The sequence below is a fragment of the Apodemus sylvaticus genome, chromosome 4 (genome assembly GCF_947179515.1).
Source record: "Apodemus sylvaticus chromosome 4, mApoSyl1.1, whole genome shotgun sequence".
In the NCBI taxonomy this organism is placed as follows: domain Eukaryota; kingdom Metazoa; phylum Chordata; class Mammalia; order Rodentia; family Muridae; genus Apodemus; species Apodemus sylvaticus.
Window position 1 is genome coordinate 33,260,355 of NC_067475.1, and position 14,573 is coordinate 33,274,927.

The 14,573-nt window shown below is 42.0% G+C and overlaps 1 protein-coding gene across 1 annotated transcript in view; it reads left to right on the forward strand.

The window, feature by feature from the left end:
• Enpep (glutamyl aminopeptidase) overlaps positions 1-14,573 on the forward strand; it is a 69,465-nt gene that overhangs the window by 22,338 nt on the left and 32,554 nt on the right. The window contains exons 4-8 of the mRNA XM_052179266.1: positions 1,656-1,776; positions 4,588-4,742; positions 5,387-5,500; positions 9,380-9,514; positions 11,475-11,540. Of these exons, the coding sequence (XP_052035226.1) occupies positions 1,656-1,776; positions 4,588-4,742; positions 5,387-5,500; positions 9,380-9,514; positions 11,475-11,540 (591 nt within the window). The remainder of the gene's footprint in view (positions 1-1,655; positions 1,777-4,587; positions 4,743-5,386; positions 5,501-9,379; positions 9,515-11,474; positions 11,541-14,573) is intronic.

The following is a 14,573-nucleotide window of genomic DNA, read 5'->3' on the forward strand; positions in this document are numbered from 1 at the left end:
AAGGCACAGCCATGCCGCCATGCTGGCTTTGATTTTCACAACAGGTCTCCAGTGTTCTGTTCAGTGGCTGCCAGCTGGTAGCTCCTTAAGTTCAGTTATCACTTGGAGGTCTGTCATTGCTCAACAAGAAGATATAGGAGAGGGAAGCAGAAACAGATCTTCTCATCCTTTTTGGAGAGTAAAGGCTAAAATGTTCAAGGACTGTTGAGAGGGTCACTGGCTGAGGTGGGAGGTCATTTCGATTTATGCAAAAGAGGTGAGAATATCAGCTAAGATGGGGAACAGTCAGTCAGCACTGGTTATTTAAGGGTTGTTCTTTCATTATCTGCCTTTTATATTGTAGGAGTTCTCCAGAGTTCTTTTCTAAGAAGCAGGGCAGGGGGTGTATACTCAAATGAACATCATCATTGTAGTGATGCAATGGGAACAGGAAATAAGTAGGTGTCATCTCTCCCCGCCCACCTCTGGCATTTTTCTGATCTTGAATCACCTGGTCTAGTTGGGTCAACAGTCTTGGCACTCACCAAAATGACCGAATCTCACCAGTGCTGTGGGGGTTTGGATCAGGTTCATATCTCCCTTGGCTGCCTCACAAATGTAGCAGACTGTAGTCTGAAGCCCTTTCCCCTCTTCACTCACATACTGAAAATCTCTAAACAATAAGAAGATTCCTCAGTACAGATCCCAGCATCCAGATGCAGCATCTAGTCATCTGCTTAGAAGGATTCTTAATACTATATTTTTTAAAAAAATAAAGTTGTGTATGATTAGAGTTGGGATGAAAATCTGCGCTCAGCTTGGTTTGTAAATTAGGTCACAGAGACATAATACGCCGGCACCTCAGGGAACGGATGGTTCTTACTCACCCCTCCTGGGAAAACTTGGAGTCATCATATTTTAGGCTCTGGGAGTGAAATTGAAGCGTGAGAAGCAGAGAGGAACGTCACAAAGAGGAAACACGCAGTCAGAAGCACCTTCAGTGAGAGGAATGAAATGAGCTTGTTTCCTCACAAGGAACTGTGTACACTAGTGACTGTGACAAACTAGTGGGAACAAGGAAAAAATAAACAGAGACACAGAGTCACAGGTTCCAAAAAAGGCAATGCAAGGGTTTGGGTTTTGTTTTCTTCACTTTTTAAAAACTGATTTATTTTTATTTTATGTGCGTTGATGCTTTGCCTACATGTATGTCAGTGTGAAGGTGTCAGATCTTCTGGAACTGGAGTCAGAGACAGTTGTAAGCCGTCATGTGGGTGCTGGGAATTTAACCCAGGTCCTCTGGAAGGGCAGTCAGTGGTCTTAACTGCTGAGCCATCTCTCCCAACCCAGGCAGTACAGATTTTTTTTTTAAGGGCGATAATATCTTTTAATGTCTGACATGTGGTACCAGGCTTATCCCTTGGCTTACACACCAATTGCCTTAAGCTGTTTCTACTCACTAGTGTCACACATTACATCTTAATGACCCTTTTTACTCGAGTCTTAGAGCCGAGACGTGGTTTGTGCAAGGCTACGCAAAGCAGGCTGGGGATCCCAACTAGCAGCTCTGGCCCCACGGGCTTCCGGCGCTCAGTGATGACGTCACACCTCCCAGTCTGTGGGCGTGGCTTTTATCTGAAGACTCATCTTTCTGAATGTCTGTGTTTCCTTCCTAGCTCACCATTTACGTCCAGCCCAGCCAAAAGGACACAGCAGAATACGCGGCAAACATAACCAAAGCTGTGTTTGATTACTTTGAAGAATACTTTGCCATGGAGTACTCGCTTCCTAAACTGGGTGAGAAAATACTTTCAATTCCTCATTTCAAGTTGCCTTTGTTTTTTGTTTGTTTGTTTTGTCTTTAAAAAAAAATAACCTAAGTTAACCTAGTGTGTCTAAAATTATATTCCCATTAATTACTGGTCATCTCTGAGTCTTTTTAGTACGTGCATGCACTTCGTGTCTGATGTTAACCACAAGGTCAAAGATCCACGCTGTGGTCTTTCAGAAATAATCGTCACTCTCTACTCTTATATGATGAAGATCTGATCCCTGATTTGGAAAGCAACTCCTGCAGTGCTTGTTCACAGTGGGGCCAAAACAGCCACCTATGTCATTTGATTTAAAAATTGGGACTCTTCCAATGGTTTGCATGCATGGCCCTCCTAAGGAAGTTGGAAGCAGTGAGGTTGGTCAGTGATGTTGTAAGAGATCCTCGTACTTCCGACCCAACCCTTGTTGTGCAATACTTTCTAGCCTGGGAATGAAATAATAAAGCTCCTTCTGGAGTTTTCTTTTTTTCGATGTGGAGAGAAATACATTTTTTAAAAAACATGCAAGGAAAGCCGTATCTCAAATATATGGACATGTTGTCTCCATCAACAGCACAAACAAGCTTGAGTGACCAGTTTGAACAAAGCTGTAACTGGAAGACCCTTGGAGACACTTGTAAGAAAGGCATTGAGAGAGCCAACCAACTGCTTGGGCTGTGGTGGTGCATAGCTTTAATCCCAGAATTTGGGAAACAGAGGCAGGGGGATCTGAGTTCAAGGCCAGCCTCGTCTATGGAGGGAGTTCTAGGATAGCCAGGGCTACACAGAGAATCCTTGTCTTGGAGAAAGAGAGACAGAGACAGAGACAGTGAGAGGCAGTGAGAGACAGAGACACAGACAGACACACATACACACACACAGAGGGAGAGAGAGAGAGAGAGAGAGAGAGAGAGAGAGAGAGAGAGAGAGAGAGAAACCAAGAATCTACTTCCCCATCTAGTACCTACCACCTTAATAAATCCTGTGGAGCCGATAGGTGGTGGCACACGCCTGTAATCCCAGCACTCTGGGAGGCAGAGGCAGGCAGATTTTTGAGTTTGAGGCCAGCCTGGTCTACAGAGTGAGTTCCAGGACAGCCAGGGTTACACAGAGAAACCCTGTCTCGGAAAAACCAAATTCCCCCAAAACAAACAAACAAACAAACAAACAACAACAAAATGCTGTGGAAGGCAAAAGGCACAGTGGTTTTGCGTGTGTGCACCCCCACACCCCACGCCTCATTTTCACTTCAATGTTCCTTTGTATCACGTATCAATTATGAGAGGAGATAGAAAGACAAGTAGCTTTTGCAGAGTGTCAGAAGGAAAATTTCGAATGTTTCAGGGACTGGATTGCAGAGATCAGTGTCTTTGTTTCACTCCGTGTGAGTGCGGTGACCCCAGATGTAGAACTTCTCTCTTCCTCCCCCTCTTCCCTTCCCACCCATGCGCTTCCCTGGGCATCTTCAACACTTGCAGAATTAGCTGTATAGTGGAGGCTTTGGAAATGATGTCCTCACTTATATCAAAAGGTAATTGAATTGACATTAATTAATTATAATGTCCATATTCGCTAGAGAAGAGATTGCTTTCATTTGCTCAAGGATTTGTGCAAATTATACTTTCCAACATTGTGAAAAATGTTGCCTGCGGGGGTGACACTTTCCTAGTCTTGAGGGATATTCTTATGCCATGAGCACCAGCCCTAGAATGAGAAAAACATGACAAGGAAATCACTACTATTACCTTGATTTTTAATGGAGATTTTTTTATTCTTTCATAAAAATCTTTAAGAAATTTTATTTTAACCAGAAAGGTCCCTTTCGTACATGTTAGAATGAAATTTCACTTATTTAAATTTTTGTGCCTCATTTAAATTATGATAGTAATAAGAATTACATTCAGGCTATAGTTCGTTAACTGGGAAAGCTGTATTCCCTGCTAATCAATGCTTTTCCTGTGTGCAAATTTAATGTGGAAGTGCCCGGCACTGCCGCCTCTTGTTGGGTGTTACATCTAAAATCCAGAGAAAATAAAGACAGAGATTCCTGTGACCTGGATTAAAAAAATAGAGAAATTGGTCAATCCCCTGTCCCTCTAACTTATTTAAAATATAAAAGAAGATGGCAAAGGGAAGGGAAAGGAAAAGAGGAAAGGAAATGAGATTGGCAGAGAATCAGACTGTCCTTAAATTGTACGTCATTGGGGTGTCAAGGTCTGTGTCCTTGACATGCAAGCTGTCTCTACGAACTCACTCACAAGCTCTGTCTTCTCAGTTTCCATTTAAAGACTTCATTCTTTTTTTTTTTTTCCCAACACTGTATCCCCCGAACAGATGCTGTTTATAACCAGTGTCATAAATGAAAGCTGGGGAAAACTATTAAAAATGAAGTACCGTAAAGGGAAGACAAGACATAAAAATTGTACAGGCTTCAAAAGAAAGAGCAGTCATGTAGTCCTTAAGGAAAAGGGGGGGAGGGGGACACACTGAAATCTGAAGGGGAGGGGGACACACTGAAGCCTGAAGGGGAGGGGGAGGGGGAGGGGAAGGGGGGATGACACACTGAAGTCTGAAGGGGAGGGGGAGGGGGAAGGGAGGATGACACACTGAAGTCTGAAGGCCAGGAACTTCTCCGTGGGAATGTTGAGTGCATCAGGACCCAATGTTTGCACAAATGATTCCTGCCTCTTGCTCCGAAACATTATTTTTAGCCTTAAAAAAGTCAACCAAAGAACTTAATTTGGTAAGAAACACTGCAAACGAGTGGAAAGTCTCACCAGACTGTCTTTTTCCATAGATAAAATTGCTATTCCAGATTTTGGCACTGGCGCCATGGAAAACTGGGGACTTGTCACTTACCGAGAAACAAACCTGCTGTATGACCCCCTGCTGTCATCCTCATCCAACCAGCAGAGAGTGGCCAGTGTGGTCGCCCACGAACTCGTACACCAGGTAGAAAGAGGGCCCTGAAGCAAACTTACTCACGTTTAAAACTGGCCTCTTTCCACACCAGTAATACAAAGAGTGGATGGTCAAAGAAGTAAAACAGACCAGCTCAAAACATCTCCCAGGAAAGACAGTCTAAGTCTCAACTAATATTTAACTGTACAGAAACTTTCCAGTGGTTTTCAACCTGTTGGTCGTTGCCTGGTGGATGTCAAATGACGGTTTCACAGGACTCATCTAAGGCCACCAGAAAACACATATATGCATATTATGATTCATAGCAGAAGCAAAATTAGAGTTACAAAGTAGCAACAAAAATAATTTCATGGTTGGGGGTCACCACCACATGTGGAACTGCATTAAAGGGAGGGTCGAAGCATTATCAAGGCTAACAACCACTGCTTTAGACTGTTTTGCACTGAATAAAAACATAAGAGACCTTCCTATAACATTATATCTTCCTTAAAATATGGGAGTAAACTGGAGAATTTGACATTCCTCAAATCAAGATAAGGTGGGAAATACATGTTAGGTACAATAACGTTGACTGTTTCTGTGTCAGTTACAAATCCGCGCCATGAAATTTCCTACGCAACTCCCTACCATGTGAGCAAACATCTGACTACCTCCTCACTGCTTTTTCATTTCAGTGGTTTGGAAATATCGTGACCATGGACTGGTGGGATGACTTGTGGCTAAATGAAGGATTTGCTTCGTACTTTGAGTTCTTGGGAGTAAATCACGCAGAAAAGGACTGGCAGATGGTGAGTCCTAACACACACTCTCTGAACCTTTTTTCTTTGTGGAAACCCGACTGAAGCCTTTCACAATGGTCTAGGATTGGATTAAATACAATGGCAGTCTTGGATATCCACTGTGAGGTCAGACTGGAGCCAGGGATTTCCTCTGAGATGTTCTCTACCAAGAGCCTTTACCTGGGTCATCGAGGCAGTAGGGGGCCATAAACAAACATCTGTAAGAATAGGGGGTTCAGGGCTGGAGAGATGGCTCAGCAGTTAAGAGCACTGACTGCTCTTCTGAAGGTCCTGAGTTCAAATCCCAGCAACCACATGGTGGCTCACAACCATCCATAATGAGATCTGATGCCCTCTTCTGGTGTGTCTAAAGACAGAAACAGTGTACATACACATAATAAATAAATAAATACAATAAATAAATAAATAAATCTTTAAAAGAAAAAGAATAGGGGGTTCAGAGGAGAAAGTGTAGGAAACACCCACTTTGCATTTCTGGGAAGTAAAGTGTCCATTCTTCCAAAGTCTTATTTTGTAAGCTGTTTGATTTGAGCAGGTTGCTGGAAGGTGGTGGAGAGGTGACAGCGTAGCAGTCAGGTCCAAGGGTGCATCCTAAATACACGACCTCTCAGATGCCCAGCAGGAAGCGTGGCCCTGAGCAAGGTGCACGATCTTCTCTGGGTCAGGTCTCCCTTTAATGTCCAATGAGAGCATTGTTCTGTATCAAGTAAGCTTCCAAGTTCCCAGACTGTAGGCATAGTAAACATTCTCACAGTGTGTCAAGGGACCTGGAATAAAAAAATTCCAGAAATGCTACAGAATCCTCTTGAGAAAAATCAAGCCTTTTCTGTTTGTATTTAGATCATGTAAGTATTCGTCTCTGGTGGTATATCTGCATGTATGCACACTCCATAGATAGTCCTACCTATAGATGGAGTTGCCAAGAAGCGTGTACAATACTGCCCTCTACTGGACTAACTCTTTTTGACATTGAGTAACTTACCTTGTTGGCATCCCTTTAAAAACAGATGGACATAACTACCTCATCCCGTTGTTGTAAAGGCGAACAATAAAACATATTGAAAAGGCTTAGTCTCCATGTGAATTTGGTAAAGACATAACAAGACATAACAAGATCGCTCAACTTGGAGTTATTTTTATCTTTCTCTGACTTCTAAAAGTATTTTTAAATGACCTCTAAACTCCAATGTCTCCTAAGCCTCAGAAAGGCTACTAAAAGGCGAATTTAAAAATACAAGAAAACACCATCCAACAGAAGTTTAGCTTCCCTGGGGCTCAAAAGTCTATAACTGTTTTTCTTTTTCATCTTTAAAAAGTTTTTTTCTACTTCCTGCCTCTTTCCTCTACCCTCTGCCCCCACTTTCCTTCACAATTTTATGTCCTTACAAAAACACATAACAAACACTCAGGTATAGGACCAGCTACTGGAACATGCGTAGCTTTTCCAGGGCCACATTCCTGGAAAAAACTGAACCTTCCTCTGCATGGCCTTCATCAATTGCCCATAGCTCCTCCCCTGGGGGTGGGGCAGCTCCTTTGCTGGGGGTGGGGCAGCTCCTCTGCTGGGGGTGGGGCAGCTCCTCCCCTGGGGATGGGGCAGCTCCTCTGCTGGGGGTGGGGCAGCTCCTCCCCTGGGGGTGGGGCAGCTCCTCCCCTGGGGGTGGGGCAGCTCCTCCCCTGGGGGTGAGGCAGCTCCTCTGCTGGGGGTGGGACATCATGACCTCTCCCCATCTAAGCTAGGAGTTTGGTTGGCTTGATCTTGTACCTGTAGTCACAGCTGATGTTGATTAAAAATTAAAAAAAAAAAAAAGCAATTGTAAATCCACCACCACCCCTGCCTTCTTGAATGCACAGAGATCTGCCTATCTGTGCCTTCAGAGTGCTGAGATTAAAAGGTGTGTGCCACCAAGCCTGGTTCTTGGAAAACCTATCTTTTATATTAAATACGTGCATTTCCCTAACCTTCTTTGAAAGGTGAGAAAACCACTGCAAAGTTGAGTCTTTAAACATTTAATTTACATCAGGTTTTTTTTTTTTTTCCCACCCTAGAACTATTAACATTTGGGGCAATGCTGTTTCATGGGCATGTGCTATAGGACATTAGCCAGTTGTGACAAAGGCTAGGAATAGAGATAAGTAAAAATCTCCAGTTTCCAGTCGCCATTGTGGTAAACATTGATGACTTCATAATTTTTTTAAAATAAATTACACAACAGGCAATTTATTTTGTCTTTTTTTTATTTACAGTACTTTAGCAACCTCCCCTATATCAAATTCTCATATTAAATTGTAACATTTGAGTGTCTGTTAAGATCCCAATTTTGCTGTTTCAAAACACTGGTTAAGCCCAGTTTGTTTGTAAATGCCAGCGAACCCTGCAACTTGGAGACTGCGGCAACAGGATCAAGAGTTCAAGGCTAGCCTGAGACACTTAGTGAGGTCCTGACGTGGAAAACCAAGGGCTGTGGATGTAACTCAGTGATACAGTACTTTGCTAGCATAGGCAAAGTCCTGGTCTCAATTCTCAGGATGGGGGTGCGTATGTCGGGGATTAGTGTATTCTAGAAGAATTCATTACTCATTTTCTGAACTCTCAGTGGAATATAATCACGTAATGCAGCTGTAATTTCCCCTCCTTTCTTCCCATTTTTTTCCATCTTGCATTTAGCTAAGAGCAGACGATCAAGTCATTTGTTAAAAACATTTAATCTTCACAGAATTCCCAGCTTATGGTCAGCCTTCTGTGGAAAGGAGTCCGATAAATAAGTTAGAAAGCGCCGTGAATACCACAGTAACTTACTTCAACAGCGATAACTGTTTGTTTGAAGGAGATAATAATACCTCCCAGTGATGTGAGAGCCAAGCTACATTTAGATTCTCTGATGCCAAGAACATGGATTTGTCTTTTCACTTAAACCTCCGGATATCCAAAGCAAACCAACCAACCCACCAACAAACAAAAATTCAAGTCAAACCATCTTGAGTTCAGCCACAGGACCTTGTCTCTTATGAAGGGCAACCATGACACTAAGTAAAATAAGTTAATATAACAAGGCCCCCCTTTGGAAATATTTTGTTAGTAGAAGAAATAAAGTGTTGATTTTTTTTTAAATTAGTACTAGTTTAAAAGGGTTAGTTTTCAGAATCTTCTTCTCTATGAATCAAAGTAACAATGAGAGACAATTTGTTGTGTTCCCCTGAGTACCAGGTACTGTGTATCAAGTGGTGCCCATGAACTGGAGTTTGAGTCCTGTGTACAAGTGCAAAGAGTAGGGGCTCTCACTCCTAGCATGGAGGGAATCTGTTTAAGTGATGGGTCAAGAAAAGAGGAAGACTGTGCTCTTAGTCCAGGCAGGCCCACCATACTGCGGGAATCATAGCTGTGCCACTTGACTGAGAGAACCTTGGGCCAAATCACAACTCATCACTGGAACTAAAGCATGAGCTAGTGGTTTCTTTGATTGATTAGAAACTGTTCACATTCCAGGGACAAGTAACTGGACACGATATCTTTGGCCAATTGACTCTCTACCTCCGTCAATGTTCATGATGACCCCGAGGGGTGACATCATTCCCATCACACATACAAGAAAAGTTGAGATGTTTGGTCCAGTTTAAAATGCAGGACAGTACGGATTGCAGAAAGAGGACTAGAATCCGTGTAGAGCAGTTGGTGGCACCGGAGTCATTTGAAGACCTAGAGACCTCATTACACACTCTGAGTCATTTCCATTTCTCTTCCTGTGGTTTTGAACACATGGAATGTTATAAAATAGAAAGCCATCCGAGGGAAAGGCTAAGCCATCCGAGGGAAAGGCTAAGCCATCCGAGGGAAAGGCTAGCTTTCTCTGCTTTCTGCCATTTCAGCTCAGTCAGGTGCTGCTTGAAGATGTGTTACCTGTGCAAGAGGATGACTCCCTGATGTCTTCACATCCTGTGGTCGTCTCCGTGTCCACGCCAGCTGAAATAACTTCTGTGTTTGATGGAATATCATACAGCAAGGTAGGAGATAAACAGCATTGGCTTGGAACGTCTTCTGGTTGGCTGACGTTTTTAGTCCACGTCTAAAATTTTGTTTTTAAAAAAAATAATTAGATTTTGGTGTGAGGGCTGGAGAACAGGGGAGAACACAGCTGATGGTATTTTGCATGTGAAAGACTCGATTGATACTCCATTGATACAGAATTTGGGAATTAATTTTCCATTTTTTCATTTCTGTTTAAAGCAGCTTCATTCTAGTAATTCAGCAATTATACCTTAAACATCCAACTTAATTTTTTCTTTATTTTTTTAAATGTATTTTGAGGGAGCAGGGCCACAGATGCATATGGTGGGAGAGGGCGGCTTCTTGCCTTTCATCCTGTGGACCTGGAGGATTGAACTCAGGTTGTGAGGCTTGGCGGCAAGCTCCTTTACCCACTAACCCTCCTGCCAGCCCTTCACCTTGATTTTTCTTTTGAGAGAGAGAAACTATGTCTTACCTTTCTGCCGTGGGGTCAGAGAGGATAGCCAACTAACTACATGGACATTTCTGATAGGAGGACACTTTGATGTTTAGAACAACTGTTCAAATGCAGCTTAGTTGGAGGGGAAACCTTCATCCAGTGTGTGTGTGTGTATGTGAGAGAGAGAGAGAGAGAGAGAGGGGGGGGGGGGGGAAAGGGGGAGGGAGAGGAGGAGGGGTGGGGAGAGGGACAGGAGGGAGAGGGAGGGAGAGGGGAGAGGGAAGGGAAGAGGGAGAGGAGAGGGAGGGAGGGTTATGTTTGTATTTTGTAGGCAAGGCATATTTTTAGCCACTGACGCTGGACAAGGTGCTGCTAGGAATGTGCAGCCCAAGCGTCTGTGGCATTCTCCTCACAACACTTCCTACGATGCCTCCTCCACATGTGTCCCACACTCGTATTAATATAATTTAAATCTTTGTGTAGCTTCCTATCTTGGTTCCTCACAATCAGCCATTGTATTAAGTTACTGAAAGGCTGCTGTTATAGTGGGTGAACCCTGATGTGGTTGCCTTTATAATTATTAAAATGATATTTATCAAAGTCAGCCTATGTGAAAACACTTACCATGCAAAGCTGATGCCATGATCCTCAGCGTTCCCTCTCATCCCGTGGTATCTTTTCTGCCTTCTGTTTAAATTATTGATTATCTGCCTTAGGGACTCACAAAGGAAAGCTCAGACTCAATTCTCTAAGACCTGGATATGCCAAGGGCTTAAAATAGTGTCAGAAATAAATATGTTTCTAAGTCTTGTTCTTACTGCGTCCAAATGCAATTTAAAATACTTGGGAAATTGTAGTAAAAACTACTAAGTGGGAAGGCAATATTTTCATGTACATTAGTTGAAAATGGATATAAAAAATCTTACAAGTAGCATGTCCTAGTATCAACCAACATGGAAGAAGCTGGGAATCAGGGCATGCCTCAAATTCTACAGATCTATAAAACAAAATGAAGCAAAACTACTTTTGATATAAAATGGTTTTGTGCCTTCATTGCATATCTATTTATACTAAACTATTTTGGGAGACATTTTGTATTTCCTTCTGTTAAATAATGTGGAGGTGTACTTAATAATTTGCCAGAATTTCTCCTTGAAATTAGCGCTTCAGCCAAGAAAGTGCGGTGAGGACCATTTTTCTTTTCTTTCATTAACAGAGCGCCACCTGCTGGCTGACTTGGGGAAGTGCAATAACCATTTCGACCAAGTCACTGACAGGATGGCAATTTGGGCATTTTCTCTTTACCACTTACTTAGATATTTAGAAACACATACATAGAAGGGGTTCCCTTTCCCTCCCCAATTCCGTCCTCCCCCTCCCCCTCTCTCTGTTTTACCCTATGGCATAGCATAATAACTATGTACTTCATCAGAATGCTCTTCAAGAAACACTGGGATACAATCCTGAAATGTTCCTTGCAGTCTCATTAATTTAATCACTCTCCTTGTCCATCCCAGGGAGCGTCTATTCTGAGAATGCTTCAAGACTGGATAACACCAGAGAAATTCCAAGCAGGATGTCAGGTACGATTTATTTATTTATTTATATATTTATTTTTTTGGCGGTAGCAAAAGTAAACTATATTGATATTTGGCTGACAATTTTGGCAGGCTGATTAAGGACAGTTGCTTTTTTTTTTTAACATTCCTCGAACATGGGCAGATAAGCAAGAGATAAAGGTGTGATAAAAGATAAAGGGTGACTTTACATCAAGTTAAGGCTCTATACGCATCTGAAATGATCATTTACAGAAATGTCATGGAGAAATTCAAGTGGATTACTTAGTGATGCTGGATACTCTTTACATGTGCGGATTTCTTTACATGTGTGGATACTTTCTACATGTGTGGACACTCTTTACATGTGCAGATACTTTATGTGTGGATACTCTTTACATGTGTGGATACTTTCTACATGTGTGGATACTCTTTACATTGCTGAGCCTGCAATGAAAAGACAGCCTAGATCAGGTGGCTTGAACAAAAGAAATTTATTTTCCCACAACACTGGTAAAATCCAGGGCTGAGGTGCTGCATTTCAGTTGCTGGTGAGGGACCTTTTGCCCTGTAGACAGCCGCCCATGTCTTCATGAGGCACAGGGAACAAATATTCCTGCATCTTTTGTAAGAGCATGGGTCTCTCTGTGAGGTCTCTTCCTCATTACCTCATGCCAACCAGAATGCTCTCCCGAGGCTCTGAGGCCATCACGGATGCATCTAGGGACATAGCAGCATGACAGACACACTTAAATCTGTCTCTACTGGTCTTTCCACACAGAAAGCAGAAGGCCTTTTCCTTACTATTGATTTAGAAAATCTTCAATATAAAGAATCCTATTTTTATAAAGTCAGTGACTACGGATACCTTGGTCCCTTTGGGAAGATAAACAAGAAGTCATTTTCTGATGCTCTGCACACCTCCTGTGCTAACATACCATGCCCCTGGCCATTCCAGTTCATGTTCTTCTAGAATGCCCTATGCCAATCATCTCAGAGTTGGTGTCTCCTGCTTTTTATTGAAGTCACTGTACATGTGTCCCTATAGCCACCCTATCTTTTGGGTGGGCCCATTCCAACCTAGAAAGAGAATCACATCCCCCGCTGCTGCTGCTCCCCCTCCCTCTCCAGCTTCCCTTTGTGATAGCCCAGGCATTTGATACAGCCATTTCTAGTGTCTTCTAACCCATATAGCATAAAAGACACAGTTTTTACACAGAGTATCAGTTCTTTTTCATGCTGTTTTCCAGGACCATGACACTACAGGACAATCCCACCCCCAACCCCCATAACTCTCCTGTTGCCATGTCTTCGTAGGTTGCGTTTATTAACACTTTTTACATAGTTTTCATTTTAAACTGCTGCTAAAACATTCTCAGTATCTTAAGAGCTGACTTTAAATTAAATGCTCCTTCACATTAACTTTTGTAGAGAACTATCAAAAAGTCCTTAAAAGTAAACAGCCAAGCTAACCATTCAACACATGCTCAGACCATTCAATAAATTCCCAGTCCTCTGTAACCTAATGTGTTGCCATTAACTTAAAAAGCCTCACCTGAGACTAATATTTCTCAAGTTATAACGGTCTCTAACCACGACTAAAAATGGTCCCACAAATTTAACCTGGCTCAATGGCTAATAGGCAATATGTTTCATACCATTAAAGTGTTATGGGGTGAATTTATTTATATGAATTTATAGGAAAACAGGATTTTATAGAAAAAAAAAACACCAAAGCACTTTTTCTTTCTTTCTTTCTTTCTTTCTTTCTTTCTTTCTTTCTTTCTTTCTTTCTTTCTTTCTTTCTTTCTTTCTTTCTTTCTTTCTTTCTTTCTTTCTTTCTTTCTTTCTTTCTTTCTTTCTTTCTTTCTTTCTTTCTTTCTTTCTTTCTTTCTTTCTTTCTTTCTTTCTTTCTTTCTTTCAATTTTCAAACCTGAACTGGTATTTTCAGGTATCTGTGTAGCTCTCAGATCACCTGGGACATTCAACCTGTCACCCGAATCATCCTTGAACTGCTGTCATCACACCATGGCTGTTGCCCTGAAGTCCCATGGTCTGGGAAACTGGAGTTCAAGGACTTTACAAATTCTAGCTTTCTACTCACACTGATTCTCCATTAGGAAAAGTAGCCATTGCTGAATGTGGGTAGACCAGTTGTCTCCTTTTTGGTGTTCATCCCATCAAGTACAGCTTCACAGAACAGAATGACACTGTCATTCACTGAAAGACTCATGGGCCACAAGTGTGCATTGTAAAAGTGCAATATAGATGGTGAGGCACTAGTAGCAGTGTATCCATCTTCTCTTGTTCTGTTAGTACTAACCTGGGAAAAAGATGAATGGCTAAGCTGGAAAGACCTTAGTTTTCCTCCTATGAAGCTAACAGCACACACTGTTCATTTTCCTGTTGTGCTCACCCATGCCAACTAACAAGAGAGCTAGGGCTGAGGTTGTTGTGTGATTTAGACTTGAAAGCTGATGTAACTGTGATACAGAAGAGAAGAGAAATTCTATAGACTATTAGGAAGCACTGACCTGGCAAAGATAAAAGTGCTACTTTTTGGTACTGTTTATATAAATTTCAATCTGGCCTCAAGTTCATGAGAAACAATAAACTGCAATGAAAAAGAAGAAGAGGAGGGGGAAGAGGAGGAGGAAGAGGAGAAGGAGGAAGAAAAGCCAAACCAATAACCACACATTGATCCAGCATTCAGACTCTTGCTAACCAGTCTCAGACACACCTCCCTTCCTCCAAGGACACAGGCATTTGACCAGGGCCATTTCTTTTATCGCAAAAACAGGAGCATTATATTAAGTAATATTTAACATCCTATCCAGTTTCAATATGACTTGCCTATTTCTCTGCTGAAAAATCTTGTAAGTGTACAAAAAACCAAACCAAAACAACAAAACAAAACCATTTAGCAGGATAGACACAAGATCAAGGCCAACCTAGACTACACAGGGAATCTGTCTCAAAATGAGAAACAGTCGAAATAAATAAATAAAAAGAAATTAATTAATTAATTAATAAAAAACCCACTGAGCAAATGAACTCCTC